General features: G+C 38.2%; 1 protein-coding gene across 1 annotated transcript; it reads right to left on the reverse strand.

Annotated features, from left to right (window-relative positions):
* Nucleotides 1-232: 232 nt before the first annotated feature.
* npepps (aminopeptidase puromycin sensitive) lies at nt 233-27,380 on the reverse strand. Its single transcript, XM_032563366.1, has 23 exons — nt 27,010-27,380; nt 19,038-19,122; nt 18,763-18,840; nt 18,548-18,669; nt 16,222-16,329; nt 14,596-14,796; nt 14,263-14,359; nt 14,149-14,182; nt 13,623-13,737; nt 12,172-12,336; nt 10,958-11,062; nt 10,818-10,878; nt 10,619-10,728; nt 10,232-10,295; nt 9,206-9,345; nt 8,990-9,124; nt 8,119-8,338; nt 7,111-7,253; nt 5,151-5,207; nt 4,399-4,506; nt 2,989-3,144; nt 2,760-2,807; nt 233-1,625 (listed from the first exon to the last, which is right to left on the reverse strand). Exons 1-23 carry the CDS (start codon nt 27,313-27,315, stop codon nt 1,479-1,481), a joined length of 2,805 nt encoding a protein of 934 aa, XP_032419257.1. The 5' UTR covers nt 27,316-27,380; the 3' UTR covers nt 233-1,478.
* Nucleotides 27,381-27,629: the final 249 nt, after the last annotated feature.

Here is a 27,629-nt window from a genome sequence, read left to right on the forward strand (position 1 = left end):
AACGACGAAGAAAACGACAGGAGGTGGTCAGAGGAGGATGGCGCAGCATGTTTTTTAATGACTTATTGCGTGAACAAACTTGTTCAGGTGTGATTTTAATTGCGTTTCTCATTTAATGGAACAACGCAATTGTGTATTTTTTACATTAGCGGAATATCGACAAAGTTTTGCACACATTTGTAATGGAAACGCAGCTAAGCAGAAGCTGAATGATGAAAAAAAACACATCAAGTTGGAAATTTTAGATAGATATATTTTTTTTAACAAGTTTGCAGATCCTGCCATGTTGGATACAGTTTATGTTGATTGGAAGTCACCTATTATCTCCACATTAGGGCTTAATATTTACTGCAAACCAATTGGCTGCTTTAAGGCGGCCCAGTTTGACAGTTAAACTGGAAATCAATCCGTCCCATCAAGACAAGTCCGAGTTTCCTGGTGTCCCTTCAGAATAAAAGACAACATAAATGTTGCTATTCTTATTTTTTCCTGGAATAAAGACAATCTAAACACTTAAATAAATCACTGCATCTGTTGTCTTATAAAAAAAACTCCTGAATCGTCATTTAATGGCTGGAAGCGGATAGAGAAACGCGATTAAATTATTATTTTTTTTCTTCGACTCCAACTATACAAACCGATTTAGGTGCATGAAGGGAGGGTGGAGACATGATTTATGAATAGTTTCATTATTTCTTTTAAAAGAATATAAGAAAAAATGCTTGCATTAAACAGTTTACAATATAGTACCATGCTAGCGCTGCTTGCCCCCATCCTAACAATTTATTAGCAGTGAAGAATCAGTGCTGTTGGAAACTACAACACACACTAGTGTTAAGAAGCTCCCTCTGTCCAGACGCGCTCGGCTTTCACCCAATCACAGTACCCCGAAAGAGGAGGAAGAGGAGGCAGAATGAGGAAGAAAAAATAAAAAGAGAAACTGAAGTCATCAATTTCCATAAAGAAGAAAAAAAAGGGAAACAGAAGTAATCAAAGCTGAAAAATGACACTTCATGCAGAAGGAGTTGGGTTCACAGTTTTCTCAGCTATGACGGAGGGATGGAGGAAGGTGTGCATATTGGGGCACTTGAAACGGGTTCTGGACCGGCCGGGTTCTGCTGCATTTGCACAGCTTTAGTAGCGTTGCACACCGACGGATGACGATGGATATGTCCTCTGGTCATGGACAGACTGGGAGCAAACCTACATTCCTGGTCTGATTAAATGGACTTTTCTCATTAAATTCAGCTCCTCTCATCCTCCAAAAACAAACAAAAAACAAAACAAGAAGGTCCGTTCGATCCTTGGCTTTGTCTTCTTCTTTTGTACAGTTCAGAGTAAGGAAGCTAGGAGTTACTTGTGTCTCCCCGTCTGATATAAAGTCCCGGGATGTGGGCGAGACGGCTATGATGATGGGAGGAGGAGAAGCGGGGATGTAGGGAGGAAGGGATGGGGAGCGCATGCAGCAGGCAGGCGGCTCAGATGGGGGGCGCCTTGCGCTGCAGTAGATACTGGTGGATGTCGTCCGCATCGCGCTTCAGCCAGGCGGCGTTCAGGAGGATGTTCTCGCAGCACTGCTCCACGGTGCGCTCAGCGGCCGGCGCAGGGTGACTCTCAAAGAAACTCTGCAAAGGAAACGCACAAAGGCCTTTAATGAAACCAAGGCAGCCTGATGTTTATGAACGGTGGTCTGTTCATAAAACATGTTTGTTTCATTTTTTTACAGAAAGTCAGTGGTCACTTCTGAATATTTAACAGAACTCAATGTTTACGCTCGCATATGAAATGAAAATGCCTCCAAACAGATGCAAAATTATGCGACCACAAATATTTGAAAAGCAGAAGCGGAGCTTCCTGCACAACCAAATAGGATGCTACAAGTGGTTTCTGGATTTTACGTCAACAATAAAACACTTGTCTTTTCCAGCCGCCATTGTACTGCTAAAACTCTGGACTCATTTATAGATTTATATTCACATATTGTCACCTTCCTAAAATTATGGTTCAAGTCATTTTTTGCCAAAAGTAATTTTTGGAAAACAAACAAAAAACATTTTGGCAAAAAAGATTACATAGGCCATTATTTTAGAAAGGCGACAATAGTTGCATACTTGATTTCTATGTATTTAATTAAGTTATATCTAAATTAGTTATAATGTTACGTGTTATAAATGTTATGTCACTAATGGTTAGATTTATATTTACTAATATTTGACAACAAATAAGCAATTTCTTACTGTCTCATCTCCTGTTGCCAAGTTGTAATGCAGATGACAAATGTCAGTAAGAGACGGAAGAATGTAACCTTCAACATGTGTTGTAAAAAATAAAAAAAAATAAAGTTCAATAAAATAAGCAATTTCCCCTTGGTGATCAATAAAGTATATTCTATCCTAAAACCAACTGACCAAATGCTCTGGAGCTCATCTTGGGTTGCTAGGTAACGGTATGGGTTTCGCTGGGTTACTAGGTGAGGGGTAATGCCATTTCAAAAACCTCCAGAAACCAAAAAACATTAAAAGCTGGGGGGGTTTTAAGTGCTTGGGCTGGTTTTAGAAGCAGTAAAAACCCAAATGGAAACACAAAAACATGTAAAATGTGAATTATGCATAATAGTTTCCCTTTTATGGTGGGAAGTTGGGCGGATGTTTTGAAGGTAGGACGTGTTTCTTTAGCTTAAATATTTGAGTCGACAATCTGCAATTTTGTCCGGACTAAAGTTCACAAAGAACATAAAAAGTAAATAGTTTAAGCCTCACCTTGACTTCAGTGGCCATTTTATCAATTGCAAAACCGTCGACTGTGAGCTGCAAAGAGAAACAACTTAAATGTTCAGGAAAGCAGAATAATAAAAGCCTTTGCTACAATAGAAAAACTAAACAAAAGGAAGACATTTTATCTCAAATAAGTGATGATATTCCATACATATAATCACTACAGACATCCAACTGGATGCTTCCAGCAAATGAAAATCAGTTTTCCACTTACCTTGATGAGGCGTGATATAAGGAAGCCTCCTTGGTAGCGGTTGTAAAGCTCCTCCCAGTTGTCCCTGACAAATTTCCAGGCAGCTTTCCGGCCTTGCTTACTGCTTCCTGCCACCCCTCCGATTACAGACACCGTGTCCTGGGGACGAACCTCTTCCTGCCCGGGGCAACATCCACAACGAAAAGTTAAGTTGGAATAAAAACGAATACCACTGAGTTATCCAGTTTACTTTTTTTACACAACATCTGAGGAGGTTTGTGTCATAAGCAACAGGTGAAGTTAAAGTGTCTGTTCAGACTCTCAGAGTGGGAATTAAGTCAAATAAATGCTAGGCTAATGCTAGCATGTTTGCTCCATTTTAATATGACTCAATACTTCAGTTTGTAACATATTTCAGTGCTGTTCAGGTCAAACTTACCTGGATAACAAACAAACAGAAAAGGTAGATTTCCTGCTTCACAAACTTAATGCTTTGACCATTCTAAAGTTTATTGGTTGGTGTTTCAGCTGCTCTCTACAATAGATTAAGGCTAGGCTAAGAGTTTTTAAAATTTGTTTTAATGAGAAAAAAGGAATAAAGATGTGACGTAACCAGCTCAGCAAGTCTGTATTCTTTCTTCCAAACACAGTCGTTTCAATCGTTTCAAAGTTCTGCTACAAGTAATAATTTGATGCTGATGTGTTAAAAAATTAAGAATTTTCTCTTTTTTAAACTGACGCCAAAGTATAACTTCACAAGATTTCTCTTTTTAATTTTTTTATGTAGCAGATGTTAAAAGTTTATGACGTCGTTCTGGCATTTTTACGACTTTCTTCCGGCATTTTTACGACTTTGTTCCGGCATTTTTACGACTTTATTCTGGGACTTTCCAGATTCAAATATACTTTGATGCCAAAGTGTTGCTGTAGCTCTTTAATTCAAGATTTTGAGCTAAACGTCTACGTCTTGCACTTTTACAACTTAACATCATTTCAGCTATTGTTGTAAAGCTAACTTTATTCTAGTAATATTACCGCCATCATACTCCGTCGTAGCTCTCTGTATAGTTCTTCCTCAGATTGTTTTCTGGGGAAACGGTCACATGACAAAAAGTTATTGCATTCACTTTTCCTGTGAAAAAAAGTTTCTCAGCCTCAATAAAACAACAAATCAATGTGTGCTTGATGGGGGGATAGAGTTCTGTTTACTCAGGGAATCCTTTCACAGATTCTATTAAAAATGCGTCAAGCTGATTCGCGGGATTGGATTAGGACATTAATAGTCAATGTAGATGGAGATCAGGGACAGGGATTAAATACTGAAGTTGAACAAAATGAAAGATTTCTCGTTAAATTTCTTTCTCCTCTGTACAAACTGAAACTAAAACACTTGGAAGTATGTAGCTAAACAAACAAAAACAGTTTGCGTACCGAGAGAGCGAAGTTGAGGACTTTCTGGATTAGATCGGGAGCCGAGATGGCGCCGAGAACTCTCTCGATGCGATTTTTCTCCTCCTGCATGTCGGCTTGTTTATGGAGCTGCAGGAGCGAACAGAGAAAACACAGAGAACGGTGAAGAGAAGATAAAACTTTTCATAATCCACAGCTTTCCGAGAGTTGTGTCTCTACATCACAGTTCACCGTTTCTCAGCTGACTGGCAACATTTCTCAGTCTTGCTAGCATAGCAAGCAAGAAATTGAAACAGTTCTGACAAGAAAAACACCAAGACGACCCTGCAGTGGAGAAGACTACTGCAAAAAGCCAGAAGAACTGTGGGAATAAAATAAAATTTGATGCGATTAATATGAAATATTACTTATTTTGTCATAATTAAAAGAGTGGGTTTTGATGAAAAATATTTTATCTGGTAATAAACTTTTCCGCCACAGAACTTGTAGTCAACTAAAATCAGAAAATATAAGGCAGAATTTATGCATAAATGGATATAAAAATGATGGAATAGTGAATAAAAATCACTCTAAAAGTAAATTTTCTTTGCATAATTTGAAGCTTTGTCTATAGGCTTGCAATTGGGTCCCGAATCAAAAACTAATGCCGTTTGGTATGGAAAGGTTTGGGTCTCCTAGATTAATCAATAACAGATAATCGTTCATTGTAGTCCTGGAAGCATGCACTATAGAGAACTAAGTCTGAAATAGAAATGTTTTTTTAACCGGCGTACCTTCAGCATCGTGTCCAATGTGGCGGCGTCTCCGTGCTTCAGCACTGTTAGATACACCTGGTGAGAAAAGAGAGGAAATAGAGACTCAGCATTAAATGTTGATGACTTTGGGGCACAAACGATTCCCTATGTAATCATTTATTTGTCAAATTGCACATTTTTAACTGCTTAATTTTCTTCCTATAATATCTGCATTGAATTCCCACAAAGAGTGACACTGAAAGTATTACTAATATGGTTTTAGATCCATTTTCTTTGTCATTACATTAGAATCTGATTTTATGTTTAATTCTTAACTTCTTGAAGTTTTCCAAAACAGTTGGGTGAATGCCACTTTTCAATCCGTCCTGAACCTGAGCGCGACCAGGAGGTGTCTCGCTCCGGAAAAGGTTTATTGAGGCGTCATCGATCCCGTGCTGTGCGGGTCTCATCCACTCTGCCGTCCACCATCCAGGAAAACGCATTTCTCCACAAGAGATCTCCCCAGTCCTGACAGAGCTGAGGGAGAAAACGTTCTCACCGGGCACAGGAACAGACTTTGAGATATCGTGTTTACTGTAATCTGGCTCGACTGTTTTGGTGGCAGTACAGACAGGGAACTGTACTGGATTCCTTAGAGATGTTGAGTAACGGCCCCCTGGTTGTACTCCCATCTTCCACATCGCCAGACGACATAGCGTCTCTTTAAAGCTGTTGGGCGGATTTGGGGGTCAAACCTATTTGTCCAGGCTGCGGGTCAGTGTTAAATCACAAACACTGCCTCACCGACAACAATGTCCTGGTCTTTTTTCTGCCACAGTCGGCCAGGTGTAATTCTTCAAAACACAAAGTCATTCCCAACCCGAGCATCGATGTGCCAGGAGAATGTGGATCGGAGCGGTACCACCTGTCCTCCGTCATCTGCTGTGGTTCCGACCCAGGACAGTTTTACACCTACTTAATGCGCGGACAGCAGACACTGAAGGCTGTCTTCACTGCAGACCGCCACTGCAGTGAAGACATGTACAGAAGGGGCTTCATGTATGTCTACGAAAAACAAACAGATGAAGAGCAACACCAGGAAATCCCACCGAATGCGACGGTTTCTCCAGCCCCTCCTCCAGAAGACGATAAAGGTGCTTTCGGAGAGGAGCTAAAAATATCTGATTTGGTTGAAGGAAATATGGAAGATGAGAAAATAAGCAAGCATTTTGAGGCTGGAGAAGTGTAAGCGACTGGGACAGAACATGTGTGTCCTGATGGGTTCAGTTACTGAAACATTCACGATCAGAGACACAAAACTTTATGGGATCAAAGGGTAAAAAGATTTTACAGGTTTCTCTCCAGGCGCTCCGGCTTCCTGCCACAGTCTAAAATCATGACTGTTTGGTTAATTGGTCTTTAAATTCTCCATAGGTGTGAGTAAAACATAAATTTTGTGAATAAAACGGTTGCACAGTGGTTCAGTTGGGAGGACTGCTACCTTGCAACAAGAAAAGTCCTGGATTTGAATCCCCTCTCTCATAACCTTCTTTACTAGAGCCTTTATTTCAGAATAAAGGCTCAAAAATAATTAATGTATTTCTGACATTTAATTACAAAATGTTAGAAATACATTTTGCAATTAAATTTCATAAATAAAATATAAAAAAGACATTTGCAGGTTTCTTTCCGGCTTCCTGCCACAGTTTAAAATCGTGACTGGAAAACAAATTATATATATATATTCTATATATAGGAAGCTTATTTAAGAAGATATCATTAAGTGGGGAGTGACATACGGATTAAGACATTTTACATTTTCCATAAATGCCACCCAAAAAAAAAATTTTTGAGTAGTGCATCTAATATAAGAAAAACAAACAACAAAAACAATTGGTAAGGGAAATTAGTAAATTTTTCAGCATGCCCCTTTATTTTATTCATCTTAAACAGATTTAAAACACTCCCATGTGCTGTAAAAACTTTGAGCTACACCTACCGGGCTCCTCAGATCTGCAGGCAGAACCTGCTTCGCCTCCACATGCTCCTTGAATCTCCGTCTGGCCTCCTCCAGTGTGGGTTTGTGTCCCGCTTTGCCCAGTTTTCCCAAAACCAGGCCTCTCAGCAGGGCGTCCAGATGGCCTGAAGTCCAAAATAAATGTAAGAAAAGAAATTAGGAAATCATTTCAGCAGCTGCAGAAATTATTCTTCGGGTCTTGGAAGGATTTGAACAATAACAAAAAGGATAAAATAAAATAAACGTTTTGTTGGAGGAAGCCAAAAAAGTCATAACCTGAAAATGGATTAAGAATGAAACGAGTGGATTCATTTGATATCTAGAATTTTTGTACTGGAAAAAAAAATTTTAAATTGATGTTACACGGGAAAGTTTTTGAAAACTGGTCAAAATGGTTAAGTGATGTTCAAAATGTCAGGCCTTATTTTTGCATAATTATCCGATTCATTTTTAGATTTTTCTCTTTTTCTCCCACTAATGTTGAGGTTTGATTAAAAGTTTATATATGATGTACAAAATCTAAACATTAATAAAATATAGATAAAATATTACGACGATGTTTTAGGGCCACACTAAGAAAATAAATATAAAATAATAAAATTACAAGAAGTTATGGAATTACAATAAAGTCGTTTTATTAAGACTTTACTCTCGCATTATTTTGAATTAATTTTCATAATTTTGACTTTATTCTAATTATTTTATTTTATCTTATTTTTCTATTATGGCCCTAACACTCAGACGTACAAAGTATAAATGATAAAGAAAAAAAAGTCAAAGATTTGTTTTTATACCTAATAAAAAGTCTGTTCTTAAAGCCACTTTTGAATATGCCAAATATTTGATTGATTAAATAAAATAAAAGACAAACATGCTGAGAGAAATGTTATTTTTAAACATGTTATTTAATTAGGTGTTATTAAGAAGGAAAGAAATATGCATTTGGTTTAAATGTGAAGACGGTACTTTTGTGACGCCGTTCCTCCTCACCTTCGCCCGGCTTGCTGTCCCAGCCCAGCTTGATGCCGATCGGGGTGAAGAGGTCCCTGATGAACTCCAGGATGTCTTCGTGAAACTCCGTGTGAGACAGCAGCGATGACAGCACTCCCAGGTTGCAGCTCAGGTCGCTCCAAACGGTGTAGTTCGGCTCGTTGACGAACGCCTCCATCAGCTTCAGCACCTCCACTGTGCTGATCATTCCTGCACGAGACTGAAGCCACAGAACAGGAAGTGAGCAGAAACGCCCAATGATGAAATATAAGGAGTCATGGACCAGCTGCATCCTTTATTCATTGAGCACTATATTTGCTGTTTTATCCAGTTTTCACTCCACGCTGTTGTTTTTTATTTTTAAGCAGTTATAAGGCACAGTGGAGAAACTTTAAACTGCTGCTGTGCCAGTAGCTCCACAGGTTGTTGCTAGGTAACCATAGAATGGGTTGCTAGGTAACCAAAGAGAGTGAGTTAGCTGATTCCACCAACTTTGCGTAGCTGACAGAGGTTTATCAGCTAGAGTTTTTCCTCTGCCTACATCTCCCAGAATGCTGTGCGATTCTTGATTGGAGTTCAGTGGGTACTCCATATTTACTTTTTTATTCATTTTATTATTATTTGAGTTTTGCAACAAAATTCCGCTCAATATGTACATTTAAATGATGTATTATCTATTGATACTGATCATGTATCTTATCGCGATATATAATGCTACTGATTTATTGTTCAGCCCTATCTTGTATTGGTGCAGAAGAGAACGTTTACTGCACAAACAGAGGAGTTCAATACATCTCAACATGGACCTGAAATGTGTTTCTTCTCAGTAAAAACTTCACTTAGAGAGGACGTGTGCGTCAGTGAGACCTACGAGGGAGAAGAGGTCATTCTGCAGGCCGAGTCGGTCCACAGGCTGCAGGCTGAGGTCTCTGACTCCCGGCAGCAGGCTCTCCAACATGGACGCGCTGTACTGGATCCGGTAAAAGCCAACAGTTCCAGGGTTGATCTGCAAACAGAACGAATGTGTTACAGCTGGAACACATCCTCACACTGTGTTTTCAGGGTTTAAAGTGTAACATGAGCGCACCTTGATCCACTGATCCGGACCGACGCCATTAAGAGTCACAGTCGTCTCAGATTTTTCCAGCAAAATCCTGAGTTTGGAGCATTTGGGGTCCTCGCTAGTACAAATACTAATAGGCACCATCCAACTGGGGCAATTCTCACCTGTCCGACAAAACGGGTGGAGAATTTAAATTTACTCAAAGGATAAATAATCTTTGAGTGAAGTCCAAAGGATTAAAAAAAAAAACAGGTAGACAGACAGAAAAATCATCTGGTAACTGAAATCACCCAACTTCAAGTCCTGAAACTTGAAAATCAGATTTTTTTCCCCATCAGTAAACACATCATACTTAACTAATCCAAAGAATTGGTTACGTAGCAAATCACAAAACTCTTCATAGTAGAAGCTGTAACTGTGTGAACAGGACTCAATTTGAGATATTTTCAATATCAGGGTGGTGTTTAAAAATAAAAGCCCTTCAGATTTAAGAAAACATTTAAAAAAGAAGCTATTTTCTACAAAGGGATACTGCAAACAGTATAATGGATGAGCATTGTTGTCATAAAGTCCTGAAGGAGGCATGTAGCAAAGAGTAAGAGCTTCTTAAAGAGACAGACGCCCAATTTCAAAGCGTTAAACTATAAATTCAAATTTCTTGTAAGTTATATTTGATATATAAAGCATTTTTATAACAACTGAAAGCAACAGTAACTTGATTGTGCTATAAAACGGCACAATTTACTTGGAAAATATATAATACTGCCCTTTTAACATTTACTAATGCTAACTGCTAGGCCTGTTGATAAATTGTCCTGGAAATGATTAAAATATATAACAATGTTGTAATATTGTTTTTTTTCCAAGTAAATTAATATTAATAATACGCCCTCTCAAAGATCAATAAATTTTGATTTATAAAGAACAATTTACACTGGGAATTGGAAGATATTTTAAATATCCCAAATAAAAAACAAACACAGTAAAACCCCAAAAACAACTGAAATAATAAATATAACTGATTATTAATCGTAAATAGTCAGAGCTCACCATTATGTGGCCCACTGGCACAGAACTTCTTCTGCGATAGTTTAAGGATTCGGTCATCACCCTGCTGCAAATGACATCATCAGACAGCGACTTTAAGACAGTGGAAAATTACACCAGTAAGAAGACAGAACGTGAAGAAATTACCAAGAGATTTTCATTTCAATCAAGTTCAAAATATATTGTAACCGCTACGGTTGAAACCAATTACAAAATAATCTCAAAACGATGTACACACAAAGTTTTGTAATTTTGGTAATTCTAACTGACTTAAAGCAAGAACAGTTTGGTCAGATTTGACTTCAGACAGTGAGAAAAAAAGACACATCTTTTCATTTAGTGTATTTCCAGATGGTAAATAAATCAACTAAATTAAATAAAACGACTCACCTGCTCCTGGTCAACTACTATGATTGGGAAGCCCATTTGCTTCGTCCATGAACTCATCACTGCAGCAATGGGTTTCCCACTCGCCTGTTCCAGACAATCCCAGAGGTCCTCTGTGGAAAACGGCCCAAAATCAGATCAACAAGTGGCGGCCATTGTAAAATAACTTCAGCTGGACACAATGCTAACTGGCGGGTTTTACCTGTTGATGCATTTTTATGTTGGAACTTTAAAAGATAGGAATTCATTCCTTTCCTAAAGTCCTGTGAAGACACATTAAAAGATCGACTGAAATAGATTGGTGCAGCGACGGCGCTGGGCCACAAGTCGGAGACCACCAACCTTGTCTCCAATGTAGTTGTGCAACATGCGGATCACAGACGCTCCTTTGCTGTAGGAGATGGCATCAAATATTTCATCTACCTCTGATGGATGGCCCACGTTCACCTGAAACACACAGCCAGAAAACATCACGATAATTTCACCCTTGATGAAGTAAACGAAACAATGTGTTCTAGGGCTGCAACTAGTGGTTATTTTAGTAATCGATTGATTATTTTGGCAATTAATCACATTAAAAGAGGCCACATTTTTCCTTTCAGTCTTCTTTAGACCATATTAAAAATACATTAAAAGAAGCAACTAAATAATGTGAAACGCTCAAACCTTTCCGCTTGACTTATCTGGTTAATTTTATAGCGAAAGCTGGAGTTTTTTTTGCCACTTTGAGGAGCTGTAGGTATTTACAGACTATTATTTTCTTTATATGCATCTTAAATGCAAAATGTACATATCGTTTGTTCGATTTTGGCTTAATTGCTGCTCCGAATGCATTTTATTTTTCAGCAAGTGGATTATTATTTTTTTGAGTCTGCATACTCCAGTTAATGATTATTTGATTTCTAAATTAGTTGATGATCATTTCAGTAATCGATTAATCATTTCAGTCTAAATGTCTTATGATTCATAATCACCTTTCAGACAAACCATTTAATGACAGTAGGGTTGAAACAATTCATCTGATTAATTGAGATGAATCGATTATTAAAACGATCGTAAACTATTTTAGCAATCGATTAATCGCCAACTTAAGTATACAGACTCAAAAAAGGACACTTGTCAAAAAACCCAACATATTCATAGCAGCAATTAAGACAAAAATTTACCAAATGTAAACATTTTGCATTTAAGTTAAAAACTTTTTTTTTTCTATAAATATGTTTTAATCAAAACCCCTCAGGTGGCCTCATAGTTTTAGCTTCATCCAGTTCATATTCACTAAAGAAATTCTATGCTATTGCATTTTAGGCAATAAAACAGTTATTTTCTCATTTTAAAAAACAATTGATTTGTTTCATTACATCTTTTAATGCATTTCTAATATTGTATAAAAAAGCTGAAAAGGTTCAATATAATGTGTAGAATGTGCCAATTTTTAAAATCCAATCAATCGATTAATCGTCAGAATAATTGATTAATAAAATAATCGTCAGCTGCAGTCCTGATCAACGGTCTCCCCAGGAGAATAAAACCCGTCCGGTTCCTGGCTGTCCTACCTCTATGGGGTGGCTGCTGTCCAGCGCGTCCAAGTCCAGAGCCCGGGTGTAATCTGCTGAGACAAACTGGGTCCAGATGTCATACTCTGGGAAGCAGTGATCCACACACAGGTACTCAATCCAGGAGGCAAACCCCTCATTGAGCCAGAGGTGAGTCCACCATTCCTGCACACAGACACACATTCAGTCAGGGGAACGTTGTCCATGAACAGCTGCTGAATCTCACACAAGTGATCTGTGGGATAAGATCTTAATTGGGTTAAGTTTCACTTTAAGAGCTTCTATAAACAGACTGGTGAGATGTGCATCATAGGACGATCAATTAGCCAGCAATTCTTTTATACCAGATCCTATTTTAATATTTTCCCCCCTTGCTTTCTGTTCTAAAAAAGATTACAAGTCAGAAAATATTTTCAAAAAGTGGCTTTTATTTCAATCATCCCTTCATTGAGTTGTATGACGGAGTATAAGGGGAAATATTTGTTTAATGACGATGAGATAGTCAAAATATAAACAGAAAAAAACATTTTTTACCAGAAAAAAACTTCTTCAAATTGAGAAAAAACTTGATTATCGAGCTCAGTCAGTGATTCTTTATTAAAAATAGACATAGTTGTTTGCACAATCGTATCCAAACAAAGTACTGATAGTCTTTTAACACATTACATCAAACTATTAAGTTTTCCTATTAAGAATTATTGGTCAAACCTTTACAAAAATGCTCAACATTCATGTTTTTCTCTTAAAATTACATTATTCTTCTAATATTATGACTTTATTATTGTAATTAAAAAAATAAAATCTTGGGCGTGCCGTGGTGGCATAGCGGTTAGCGCGACCCATATTTGGAGGCCTTGAGTCCTTGACGCGGCCGTCGCGGGTTCGACTCCCGGACCTGACGACATTTGCCGCATGTCTTCCCCCCTCTCCCTCCCCGTTTCCTGTCAGCCTACTGTTGTATAAGGGACACTAGAGCCCACAAAAGACCCCCTGGAGGGGTACATAAAATAAAAAATTATAAAAAAAATAAAATCTTAGCCTGGCCCTTATATTTTGTTGACTTGAATTCAAAGTCAAAATAAATAGAAGCTACAAAACATTATTTTCAAACAAGATGGCGGCTCTGGGCGTGCTGACATCACTGAACTGTGGAAACTACTTGTGTAGGAAAATATATACCCATTTCACATCAGCTCGGAAGGCTAAATAGATTCATAAACATAAAAACAAAGCATATTATGTCTATAATTGTAATATTTTTTAGTTAGTTTCATAAATGTACAATATAGTTCCAGTTACCTATAAATTTCCCCCATTAACTGCCATTTTTATTTATTTCAGTTGGCAAAAAAGTTTCAGTTTTCATTAGTTTTAGTTAACTGTAGTCACCTCGGGAGGTGCAAGATAATATTTCCCTTTAAAAGTTACTAGTGAGCGTTCTGGATTATTACCATGGTCACCAGGTTTCCAAACCACTGGTGGGCGAGTTCGTGTCCGACCACTAGCGCCACCCACTGCCTGGATGACGAGCACGAGTTCTTCGGATCGATTAGCAGTGCAGTCTCCCTGGAAACAAATATCAGCTGTGAGATTTATTTGACTTTCTGTAAAATTTACAGCCTTACTGTTGTAAATCTGTTCAGTATTGTACGTTTTGTCTAAATTAACGTAATATTATCGTTCCTTTTTGCCAGATCACACAGTCAGTAGAGTTTATAACTACATTAAAAAATTAACAGCCAACCCATGTGATCTGTATTGCATATGATCAACACTCATGAGCGATTGGTATATTCTGAAAAGTTATAGTTTTAATTAAGCCATGTTAATAGTATCACAGTTCAAAAACCCCAACAAACAATTTTAAAATTGCTACTGCATTAGTAGTTTCAGCCTCAGGCTTTAAAACACTGCCAACGTTAATACCATTAATGTTTTACTACAATCCAAATATAAATGATTCTCACTGAAGCTCACCTGTATGTAACAAGGCCCCAGTTTTCCATGGCACCTAAGAGGCAGACAGAAAACCGAGTTTTACTCTAAATGTTTTAAATTCCTCAGAGAAGGGTAGGTTTGGTAGCTACTCACCAGCAGCAAAATCAGCAATAGCTATGAGATCAATTTTAGGTAATGGATAAGGAACACTGAAGTAGTCTTTGTAGAACGGTAAAGTCTTAGAAGCAACCTGTACAAAATTTTTTTAAAAGCCTGTTATTGTGACTTTTATCCACTGTCAGCACCTGAAAATAAGAAAAACTAACAAGCACACACAAAACATGGCAGGATAAAAGCACAGTCATGCAAGTTTCGGTTACATTTAATTTATTTGCTGCTTCAGTCATGATTTTTAGTGAAAATAAAAGAGAACATAAAGCGAACGGACCCGTTCGGTTGGTTTAATTCCCAACATAATATTCTCACCTCCAATGCAAATTTCCCTTGTTCTGCCTTCCCAACGGGCGTGTAGACCCGTACCTTTACGCCATCTGACGACTGGGTCTCCACAAAGTCATATTCACCGATCACAAAAGCTACGAGGTACGTGGACATGATGGGCGTGGTGCCGAACTTTACTTCCACGAGGTTTACATCAGCTGGGTATGGCTTTTGATGAACGACATCCTGGAAAGAGGAAACCATAACATAAATATATCGTCATTTGAAAACAGCACAAAGAAGAAACGAGGCAAAGACAAAAATTAAAGGCAGAATTTTAAATCTACTTATGCTTAAATTAAATGCAAGTAGAACAGACACTAGCTGTGTTTCTATTGACCATATAATTACATACAAAAAATAAATAAATAATTGTTTTTTGTAAAAAGGTTTTGGGGCAAAGATGAGGTGATTTTTATTTTGGCTACCAAAATTGATTTATTTTGCAAAACAGCAATGGAAACATTTTTATTTTATTTTTTTCAAATCAAACGAGTTATGAATCAACATTGCTGCCACTGGTGCAAAACACAAAGAAGAAGAGAACAAGAAGTAGTTGGAGGAAGATGGAATAGCACGTTTTTTAATGAATTATCACGCAGACAAACATATTCGTGTGTGATTTTAATTGCGTTTCTTATTAATGTAACCACCTCAACTGCGAAATTGTGTTCTTTTCAACATTATCAGAATGTTGACAAAGTTTTGCGCACATTTGTTATGGAAAGACAGCTGGTGTCGGCCTCATACCATGTTAAAAGCAAAGGAGTAAAAATGTGATTTTAAAAGATTTAAAGGCATCAACTTAAAGCCACCAGGGCAAATGTCTGATTCCCCCTCAAACAATTAAAATATTTGAGGTTTAATTTCTTGTTGAAAAAAGATGAAAGCCGGGGAAAATGCAACATGACCATCCAGACTCCAAACGCTTTGAAAGCAATCGGATATGTATCTGAATTAGCACCACATAGAAAATATCGGATTGGACCGTTCGGACTGCCGTGAAAAAGTCGGACTTGGGTCACAATTTTGAGGGAAACCCCCCCGCATTGTTCTGCTGTCTGAATGTAGCCTGAGATAATGCGTGACTTTTCTTCCTATGCGAAGGACAGATAATTTTCTACTCTGGACCAGTTTATAAAATGTTTTATTTTGCAACATTTTGGCAAGAAATTAATTCCATACATACCTAACAAAATGGTGTAAATGAAATAAGACTTACTCGTTAGCTTTGTTAGTCAAAACTTCCTGTGACTAACAAACTCCTAGTTTTACTCATTTCTCAGAAAGAGCCAGATTTATTTACCCAGCACACATCAGTTGAAATGTTAGCTATGAGGGGTGTGGTGGAATATATAACCTCCAACAGATAGTGGCTGCTGATTAAACGTAGATACAAAAGCTTTCACTTCAGACCGACACCCAATGACTAAGCTTATTGCTCATATAAATATAGCAGTAGCCTGCAGCAGAAAATGCCGTCCATCTGCCTAATGTTATGGAAACTGAGAGGACGACAAACACAGATGTCAGAAAGTTGGCAGCAGAGAGCAACTTGGGGAGGCGTGGAGACCAGAGTTTCTGATAATGAGGTGTGAACAGATGACATACCATATTGGACAAGGCGACTCTGTCCTTGGGAACTATCAGAGTGATGTCAAAGGTGGCTTTAATGGCGGGCTCGTCCCAACAGGGAAAAGCTCTGCGGGCATCAGTGGCCTGAAAGAGACGAGAGGGAGGAAGAAAAATTTTAAAAACTTGAGTTTTATTAAGACGTTGCTCAGTTCGGAGGGAGTTGGTCACTGGCTGGGTGATAAAAGAAAAACAGAACATAAGAAAATACCTAAGTAGGGGGCGGGGGCATTTATTGTATCGTTTATCATTTATCATAAATCCATAACAATATATCCCGTTAAACATGTGATCAATATCAATACATAATGAGTCTAACAGAATCTGACAGAAGTTTCACGGCCAGCTAAGCAAATTTGGCGGAATCAACTGACTCGCTCACTCTTTGGTTACCTAGCAACTCGCTCACTCTTTGGTTACCTAGCAACACCCTGTTGAGTAACTGGCACAGAATAAGTTTAACTTTTGCCACTGTGCCTCATAACTGTTTAAAAATTTAAAAAAATAGCATCATGAAGTGAAAACTCTGGATTAAACAGAAAAGGTCATAGCACCAGTTTGGCAGGATTTCATTTATTTCAAACAAAAAACTAGTCAATAATTATCCATAGATGATTAACTAAAAGCAATTAAAACGTAGTCTGATTTAACTTCAGACAGTGAGAAAAAATGTGTGTCTTTATATTAGGTGTATGAAAACATCTGGTTTCAACTGTAAGGTTTCCGAATTTAGACTTTTAACCAAGCATTTGATTAAACTTTATTATTAAACTGTGCAGTTTGAAAATTGATCACTTTCTAGACTTTACCCAGAAATTAAGCACGTTCCAAACCTAGAAAACACCAAACTGAAATTCAAGAACCCTGTTAATTTCACCAGGTGTCGTTTGCCCTCGATGTTGTGTTTATTGTTGTGTTTACTGATCAAAGATCAGCTGATTGAGATTGTGAAAGATTTAACGAGTTGCTTCTCAGGCTCCAGAAAACCAAACCAGTTCTTTTATAGAACCAGTAAAGAACCAGCGCCAGCGCCTTCCTGTCCATGGAGCTGCTTTAGCGGAAACATGGAGGACAGAGAAAGACATGCCCTGAGAGCAAATACCATCATTTTCATTTTTTAAATTATTACACCTTGTTTGTTTCAGTTGGGGTACCGTGAGATCTTTGGATCTTCAGCGCACTAACTGTAATGCTTAATGTGGCCACTAGAGGCGCTGTTGGAGGGAAAATGACGCAGGATTTATCTGCTGCCTCCCAGTGAAATATGATCTCTGAAAATCAGGAAAATATTCAACATCTATACCATGTAAAATCCTATTGTTACTGAAAGTTTTTACTTTTAGCTATACTCTTTAAATAGAGTTGTAATTTATTCAGGTAATTCGGGGCTGTCACTGTATCATTTACAAAGTTTAGGGCAGTTTCGTTTTGACTAGAAAAGTGGCGTCCAAACATTTTGCCTTGCCTCAACTACTGTTGGGACACAAAATTAAAAATGTAAAAATTAGTTTGTTGTGACTTTTTTTAAGTTTTACCGACTCAACAATAAGTTTTTTTATGAAACCTATATATTAAAGATCAAAAACACAAAAAGCAGGTCCTTCAGACTGTTCCTGTTTTACGACAGAATATCAGGGCCACCCTAAGAAGATAAAAAAGTTTAATTATCAGAATAGTCATAACAAAAAATTATTCCTGTGTTTTGCGACCTTATTCCTGCTACATTACAACTTTATTTTCATAATATTACTGTCATTTTTTTCTTAGTATGGCCCTAATACTCTGTTTTTCTTTTAATAATGTGTACAGTTTCCAAGTTTCATTGACACCAATCATTTTGTATTGGCGACCGATGTTGGCAACATTTTTTTAAAACTTGTGCTCAGCGGCCAAACAAAACCATTTCAAGGGCCTCAAATGGCCCCTGGACCGCACTTTTGACACTGCTGGACTTGACACACCAAAGGCTCAAACAGTGGCTGATGCAGACTGCTCTCCTTGATGTCTGCAACATCACTGGTTACAATAATTTCTCCTTGAGAAGTTGGACATGTGAATTCAAACGTTTAGAGAAAAACACATTAGGTTCATCTGTAATTGTTTTATTGCATTTTAGATTCATCCTGAAAGCAGAATATCAGGTATCAGGTATGCCCAATAAGTATTTGGTAGTACAATAAAGAAATAAAAACAAATTTCCTCACCTCTTTGTATCAAGTTTATTTCTTCAATAGCATCTGAATTGAGAGTATAACAATAAATCTGCCTAGTGTGTTTTCCCATCCTGCGGACGCCATCCACTCACCTCAAACTGTGTGACGGCTGCATACCGGGTCTCTCCAGCAGCCGTTGTATATTTACTTCTATAGAATCCTTTCATTTTGTCGTTCAGTTCCCCCACAAATTCAATCTTCAACGTGCCAGAGCCTGTGGAGGCATTCACAGAAAGAGCACCGATATTTGTTCTCGTTTTTGACACGTTTTCTGAACAACTCTTTGACAGGCAAAACCCCTCCATACCTTTCTGTAGGGAACTTGGAAACGACAGGGTGACTTTTTCATCCTCATTTTGATAGTTGAAGCCTGTGGCATTGATTTCTGAACCAAGGAAAACAGAGAAACACAGACAGAGAGAGAGAGAGAGAGAGGAAGGCTGATGACTTGGAAAAAATAACACTAGTGTGACTTTTCAGTCAGCTGACACAGAGGTGAAAGAGGTCAACACAATATTTTAGTGAGGATAGTGACATGACAAAAGGAAGGAGAAAAAGCCAAACTGAAAGTGTGACCCTCACCATCTGCTCCTTCTGGTACGAAGGAAGCTGTGATAATGTCAATGTCAGCGCAGTTCATCACGATCTGATTTGTAGCCTGTATGACCTGTAAATATTGACAGAAAACAGTTTAATCTACTGAGTCACAAAGTGACAGACATGATTTATGGTTGCAGTTTGTGTTTACGCACAATGCGACGTGTGAGAAATGCTCACCCATCCAGCCTGTCTGAGTATAGAAAGCCCTCAAGACCAAAAATAGTGTGTAAATTAACACGTTCTAAACCGTAGATAGCTGGATGAGCTGTTTTTATTTATTTTTTTCCCCACACGCAAATGTGTTGTGAATCTCAATGCACACTGTCAACAAACATTTGACACCAAAGTAAAAAAAACAAATAAAATGGATACCGAAGTTTTTAACCATTTTTTTTTGTTACAGACACTTTGTCTTCATTGTCTCTCTCAGTCTTTCAATTATGGTAAAAAGAAATTGAGCAATTTATTGATTTACTGCTTATTGCAATAGACTTAATATGGACGCCCTAATAAAACTCCCTCTTTAAAGTCTAGTTCTGCTCCATTTAGCTCAACTCTTTTCAGACATCCAGCTTGCAAGGAAACCCAAAGTGTAAATGAAACTTTGTCTGAATCTTGCACTTTGTACTGAAATGGGATCAGAGCCTGGAACACATCCAACATGTCTAAATGTTTAAAGGTTGGAAACGAAACTATTCCCCAACCCATCCAGCACAGAGCAAGGCGAGAGAAAGACACACTTGGCCCATGGTTTTCAAACTGTGGAACCAGGGCCTCCAGTGGTACTCAGGCTCACTTCAATGGGACTATGAAGAAATTTCAGCATTTATTAATTTATGATATAGTGACAACGAACAAATACCGGAAGATGTGAACTTAAACTTGAATCCAGTGATAAATTAATCAGAATCGCACTTAAATGCGCTCCAGTTCCAAGTTGGGAACCCAGATAGATTTGCTCAAAGCTTCATTCAATGATAATGTCAACAATATTAGCAATACAATGATTAAATCTACAAGACAATATAACTTCAGCCATTGCTACGCTGTTTGATGAATGGTTGCCAGATTGGATTTTGGAGTTGTGTGACTACATATATGGAAGATATGGACCTTGACGCAGCTCTCCTGGGTTCAATTCCCAACCCCCAGACACCATTTACTACCTTCCCTTTCTTTTTCTGCCCTTCTAAACAACCATCCCTCGAACTTTATTACTCAGAAACCCAACATCTAAGGACTATTACTTAAATTTCCAATCTTAAAGTTGGAAAAATTAAACTTTTATGTAAAACAAGTTAAATAATAAAACAGAATCATTTAATAATTTATGACAACAAGGCTGAAAAGTGCAGGTCTTTGTTGCAGCACTGCTTTGTAAAGTCTTACATGGAAAAATTGAGGATTAATGCAGCAGATCGTTCTAAATTGTGACGCAAAAAAATTTGTAGAAATGACTGTGAATTTATTGTTAAGGCGAACAGACCCTGGTGCACTGTAACAGTGACATTGACAGTTTGTAGCACGGGAGTTTTGACACGGCTGTCAGCTGTGAGACTGACAAGGCGGAAAACCGGCCGCAATTATGAAACATGACAGAAGGCAGAAAGACAGACTGCTGAGCCTTTGGAGCACATTATGTTAACCCGCTGAGACCTTATGCAACGCAAACTTCTCACTTCAAGACATGGACTGAACCAGGGTTGAAACTTTATTTTAAAATAAATGCTTTTGTCAAGACGTTTTCAAATGAGGTAGAGATTATGTGAAATGTTTTTGTTTTCTTAAGGTTTGTAAAAACTGAGGAATGATCCTCCTGTGTTTGAAATCAACTGTCAGGACAGTTTGCGAGTGAAGGCAGATGCTTAAACCTGAAAAGACATTTAAAATGCATTTCAAACTTCGCCAACAGCTGGATGTACATAAGTGATAGTGTGTAGTGTCTTTTGAGAGGGAAGCGCCTCCCTCTCTAAACTGCCTCTTGTCTATATACACACATTTTGTGATAGCAAAACAAGTGACCATCTGATTTCAGTCCAGTTTCTTAAAAAGTTGCTTTTAAAATTACAAAATCTGATTGTTGCAGAATTTGGTGCAACTGCGGATTGAGCAATCAAACAGGAGGCGTGGAGGGGACTCAAATTGGAACATTACAAATAAAATAAGCGTCAGAAATCAGCAGCATGTGATACTTAATCAACTATGACTGCTACTGAATAACACTAAGCCCAGCAGGACCCTCCCTATGTGTGCTAATGGTGAGAAACATCAAATGTACACAGCAAACAGATGCTCATTGTGTGCTTTCTCTTTCAAGTACCAGTTCTAACTGGCTGCACAAACCATCTGTCATCATTACCCAAAACACCTGCAATGCAACATCTGTTCACCTTTAGTTAAGCTGATATGTTGCTGTAACTACGTTGCTTTGAGAATATAACAAGTTGACTGAACCACAGGCCAGGAAATGTTTTTTTAAATCCTGCTTTTATTTTTTTTTTTAAAGTGGTCACGATTGCTAATAGGATTGCAAACAATCAATCAACTTACAGTTAATTATCGAGTAAAATCTACTTTTTTGTTGCAGTTTGGCCGCCGTCCAGCAGAGGGCGCCACTGGTCATCCCTAAGCAGAGCCAGCTGATACAGGAATCAAGAACGGGAAACAGAAACGGTCCAAAGGGACCCCGGTGTGGAATGTAAAATGCACTTCATGCCGTTCTGTTTTGAAATATAAAGAACTCGACAAGCTCCTTACGTTTCGAATTAATTGATTTAACTAATAACGTCTGCTAAGACCTTCTTTTTGTATTGTAGCGAGGGCGCCGCTGGTCATAAGCGGAGTCGTTAATACACAAACAAAGATGGCGTTGAACAGGAAAGAGAAACGGTCCAGAGTCCGATGCGGTTCTATTTAGAAATATAAACACCTCAATAGCGCTCTTTCAGCCTTGCTCAGCAGCCTCTCATTCAATAATTACTGATACGAAGGTGAGGATGCGATGATAGAAATTTCAAAATTATGGGGGAAAAACATGATGCCAATAGGCACGGTTGATTTTGAGGGCCGTCATGACTTGACACTCTCAAAGCAAAGTTCATGGAACCAGTTCTAACTGCCTGCACAGACTGTCATCATTACTGAAAACACCTGTAACGCAACTACTGTTCACCTTTAAACAAGTAAGCTGCTACCATTACAACTGCTGTGCTTTGAGAGTGTGACAGGTTGACCATAAAAAGCCCAAACATCCATTGGGCTTTTTGTGATCACACTTGTTGATGATCCAGTTGATCAGCAGCCCATAACTACGAATCTATGCTTAGTTTTCCCTCCTGATGTTACAGGAAACGTCATTCTCCATGACTCTGAGATACTACCGGTAAATAAAATGCATATTCCATTAAAATGTTAAATGTAAACTTTTCCATATCTACTGTCAAACAGCAGCACTACATTTGCTTTGAAAATATCCTGCAATATAAAAAAACAGGAGCACCACACAGGACAGTACTCTGCCCACTCCTTTTCACTGTTTACACCTGAAACTTCCACCTATAGTCATAGCCCTGCCACCTGCAGACATACTCGAATTACACTGCAGTTGTCAAGCGCATCATATATGTACAAGATATTGAGTACAAAGAGCAGGTGGACCGCTTGGTGGCATGGGGTGGAAACAATCATCTCTTCTTGAATTTAAAAACAAAAGTTAAGTTTCAGGAGAGACAGGAATGTGTCAAACAAGCAGCAGTAAAACAAAGCAGACTGTACTCCTTGTACTTTAAGTCCTTTGGCGTTTCTAAACTGCATACAGCATTTCTTCTATAATCTCGTTGAGGAGTGTGTAACCACTTCTGTCGTCATCTGTTGGAGTAGCAGCATCACAACCAGTAACTTAAGATGTTTTCACATCAGATAGTCCCGTAGATCCGGTTCCATTGCAACATTTGAACACATAAACACGACAAGTGCAACTTCCTTCTTCACTAAATGTAAATAAAAATGGAGCAGTCAGATTTTGGCAGTTGTAGGATTTCATTTTTGTTGTTGGTAAAAGACCATGAGTGTTACACTCACGCTTTGTTTTGTTTTGGTTGCATTTGCCCAGAATGCCTTGCACTATAGACTGCTTCCTGCTTTTGGAGCGGTCTCCAATCCGCTAGGCGTTCACATATGTGTTGCCAGAGTTTACTACAACTGAATCGAAATCTAGGTTTGTAGCCAGACCAGAGTTCACTTTCTTGGTCTGCATCAGAGTTTGATTGCACATTGACATCTCCCCAAACAAAATGAACTTTCTAGGCAAATGACTAGAGTTTGATTAAAGTGGACTAAATGTGGCTGGTGTGAATAAACCCTTGAAAGCTGAACAAGATGATAAAGTTGACTACGTGCTGTGTCCTACTGTGGAACCTCTGGAGATGACCGTACAAACGAGGACATATTGGACAACATGGACCATCCTCTTCACAAGACCAATAATACAACACCAAGTCATTACCATGTAAAACCACCTGCAGGTCTTTTAGGGTACATCTCTACCAACTTTGCTCGTCTAGAGACTGACATTTTTGCCTGTTCTACTTTACAAAATGGTTCGTGTTTGGTCATGTTAGCTGGATGGTATCCTCAAACAAAAATAATAAAATCTTGGGAATGATTTCCAGCTTGGACCTGAATTTTGGGGTATTTTAACACAAGAATACTCTCGATTGTTTAAAGTCTAGTCTTTTGCTTCCTCCAGTGTCTTTGCTTTGTTTTCTCCAACATTGACCTGTATTAGTTCTAGCCGTCTTCGCACTGAATCTCTGCAGCTCCTCTATAGTCACCAATAATTTCTTTCCATCCATCCATCCATTTTCTTTGCTGTTCTGAATTATGCTCTTGTTGTAAAGCTTGTCAGTTTAGGTGGATACTATAGTTTACTATGTTCACAGTTGTGCAATGATTTATTTTTGGATGGTTCTTCAAACATCATTCAGCAAAAATCTTCCAAACTTGGGATATTGTTTTATAACCTAACATTGCTTTAAACTTCTCCACAATGGTGCGGTGGGTTCCTTAACCTTCAAGGAACACATAGAAACAAACTTCTGATTTTAATTTCACAGAGGTGGAATGTATTTAATAATTATGTAACTTGGAAGGCAATTGGTTTTGCTGAATTTTAATACGAGATACATCTTAAATGCTGAATACAAACAGCAGAATATGTCGCAAAATATATAACATATCCTCTCAGTGTGCACAGTATTCATATTGCAAAGTTCAATTTGGAGGGCAATAATTGTTGGTTAATATTTTCCAAGTGATGGAGGCACTGGTGAGAAAGAGACGAAAGATGATTTCGTACCTGACTGTCATCTCAATATTTATCAAGAGCCAGATTTTCTAACATTGTGCAACACAGTTACAAAACTACAAAAATCTTTAGACTTGAAATTGTAAAAATTCAAGTGTAAGTGGAAGGAAAATGATGCAAGTGGAAGGAAAATGCATAATTTTCCTTCCACTTCATCATGCACTACTTTACTGTTTTACTTTGTGTCGGTTTATCACACAGGATACAATAAAACACACTCACGTTTGTGGTGTTAACTGGACAAAATGTGTAGAAGTTCAACAAGTATATTTACATTTCCAGAGCACAGCTAGCTATATGCAGTACTATTTGCAAATCCACATGTTTATACAAGAAAATAATAAGCTGGGTATTGAATTATGTTCTGTTAATGTGCAGTGAGAGAGAGTTTACAAGCAGGGACATGTTTGCACAGGTGGCTGATATGTTGGTGGCCACACAATGGGCGGAAGTGCACACTATGTAGAGCTACTGATTTTTTTTTTTATTGTGGCCTATTTTACATTAAGATTGGTTTTCTTAATTATACATTGGGTTGTACAGAACTATAATATAGACAGTGTTGAGTAGAGTAGCCAAAAATTGGAGTCGAGTTATAGTAACATCACGCCAACCTATTTTTACTCCAGTACGAGTAAAGATTAGCCGTCCAAGAAATTACTTAAGAGTGAAAAAATATTTAATACAAAAAACTACTAAAGTAATGAGTAGCTGATAACAGCTCATGTAATATTTTAAAATGCTGTCAGACAGCAAAAAATGATAGTTCTGTGCAAATTATGATTCTTCAGAGATTGGACATGAACTAAAACTTTAATTTAAATCGCCAAAAATAATCTTGTAGTGGCTTTAGCATCAATATAGTTTTTTTTAAATACTTATTGGTGGTATTTATGTATCTTTTTTTAGGGATATAAGTACATATTATGCTCCTAAATAGCCTAATCGTAGCTGGGTAGTGTAGCAAAACATTGTACAGAAGAAAGAGTATCACAAAGTCAACATATTTTTACTCCAATAAAAAGTAGCCATCCAACAAGTTACTCAAGAGTACAAAACATGTTTCACAAAAAGGCTACTGGAGTAACTGATCACAACATCTGATTTAATATTTTAAAATGATGTCGGATAAACAAAAATATAAAGTTATGTCAAAATTGTAAGATTTTAAAGACTAAAATAAAAACAAAATTTCAAAATAAATTTAGGAAGAAAAAATATTTCCAAATCAAATTGTTTACCGTTAAACTTATAAAACTAATACTTAAAGAAGATAGTGTTTATATGTTAAAACAAGGAAAAGTACTTCCAGTGACAATAAATAAACACTATGGGTTTTTTTTATCTCCAAGTGGCACAAAAGGTTCAGTAGTCAGAAAATAAAATAACAACAACAGAGAATGCTTATGTTAAGTCGCACGGCCCGATCTGTCATGGTGGAATGCAGTCCGGAAAGAAGGTTCTCCCTGGTTCTGGTCCGTTTATGCCTCATTCTAAAGGGGACAACATCACTATCTCCTTCTCTGTTATTTCAACTGTTAACTTTATGCTTTCTATATCCATAAAAGCTGCATCTAGTAGTCTGAGAAAAATCTGCCAACAACTAAACGTTCTTATTCTCCTTCCATTAACTTTTTACATGCATTTAAAACGTACTCCCACATCAGTCATTCAGTCAGTCTTCTTAACCTCAAGTCGGTTGCGGCAGACGACCCCTCACACTGAGCCAGGTTCTGCAAGAGTTTTTCCTCTCACGATCACTGCATGCTTGCTAAGAGAGTGTGCTGCAAAGTCAATGACACAATGCGATCTGCTGGGTTTCCTTAGATAGAAAACATCTGAAACTAATTTGAATAATTAACTGAACTCCATGCACTGTTTGACGAGTAGGATCAACTGCAATGTATGTATGATTGAATTGAAGTGCGTCGAGGCGTGTTGTGAATTGGCGCTATATAAATAAACAACTGAAAACTAAATTAACGGAGTATTTGTAACTAGATGCTACCCATCTTTGTGCAACTAAACTGCTGTTACAACGGGCAACTGTCAGACAGACTGGGTGAGCGAGTGGGAGGGAGCGACACGATGTTGCCATGATTTAGCAAACACTTGACAGCATTAGTTACGTGTACCTCGGCTTGTTTGAGGCAGTAATAATTATGATTAAAGTAATATTTAGTTGTTAGGCTATCTAAACTGGTCTAACGTTAGACTTGCAGGCAGACGCTGTTAGCATGAAGGCTAGCTTAGAAGATATTTAAACGGTAGGCTATGCTAACATGAGAGTGCAGGTCTGCTACCTTGTGCACAGCTGTGTTAGCTTTAGTGACTAGCCCATTAATAATATACAAAAGTCTCTTGCTGCTTTCCATGCCAATGCGAAACGCTTACAAATTTACATTAGCGACCTTCAGTTAACACACCCACAACAACAGCTAGCGGGCTAGATGTGAAAATTTACTCGTGATCAGTGAACCACGATAAATTGGCTAGCGAGTGGCAACGTTAGCTGGTCAGATTACGTAACAAAATCCCTGCTTGGCAGGCTCAGACAACATCATCCATGTCTGAAGCCAAGCAACTTACCTCCACTTGTGCCTCCAGCTTGCCGTCAAAGGTGAAGTCGATCAGATCTGGCTTCAGACACAACCCGTAGTTGACGGGGCAAACGTCAGTAGGTAACCGCACGAAGGGCCTTCTTTCGGGCATGGTTCCTGTATTTTGGCCGCTTGCGCTGCTGAACGAGGAACTGTGTGTAGTAGCGCCGTTTATCTTTGCGATTTTTATAAACACAGAATTGATGAAGTTGGGTTTCGGCAGTGCGGATGGACAGGAGCTGGTGACTGTACGCGTGAAAAGGAGCGGAACGGTGCGTCCGAAGAGCAGCAACATGAACTGAAACCCTTTCAGCGCTACTCTTCGTTCTTGTACAGCCCAAACAACTTCACTTAATCAGCGTCGAGTTCAAGAGAAGTGACGTCATCGCGTCTCGGCCTACGCTCAGAACGTGTGTGAGGCAGCGCAGACAACAAACTTTTTCTATTTTATTAATCAATTTTTACTAAAGATTCAAAACCGGAGGTGACAAAATAACTCATGTTATTTACTGAAGTATAAGTACAAATACGTCTCTAAAAAAGTCTAATAAGAAAATGTGTACAGGTTCTACAAATTAAGTAAAAAAACAAATGTAACCTCAATGTTCC

The sequence above is a fragment of the Xiphophorus hellerii genome, chromosome 5 (assembly GCF_003331165.1).
Source record: "Xiphophorus hellerii strain 12219 chromosome 5, Xiphophorus_hellerii-4.1, whole genome shotgun sequence".
Lineage (NCBI taxonomy): Eukaryota > Metazoa > Chordata > Actinopteri > Cyprinodontiformes > Poeciliidae > Xiphophorus > Xiphophorus hellerii.

Bases quoted from the DNA above. Each gene is read 5' to 3' on its own strand.
- npepps (XM_032563366.1), bottom strand. From the start codon at position 27,315: ATGTTGCTGCTCTTCGGACGCACCGTTCCGCTCCTTTTCACGCGTACA. The intron at 18,670-18,762 runs GTATGGAGGGGT...ATGCCTCCACAG, and splicing joins TCCAAGTTCCCTACAGAAAG to GCTCTGGCACGTTGAAGATT. The intron at 1,626-2,759 runs GTGAGGCTTAAA...TTTCCTTTGCAG, and splicing joins AAATGGCCACTGAAGTCAAG to AGTTTCTTTGAGAGTCACCC.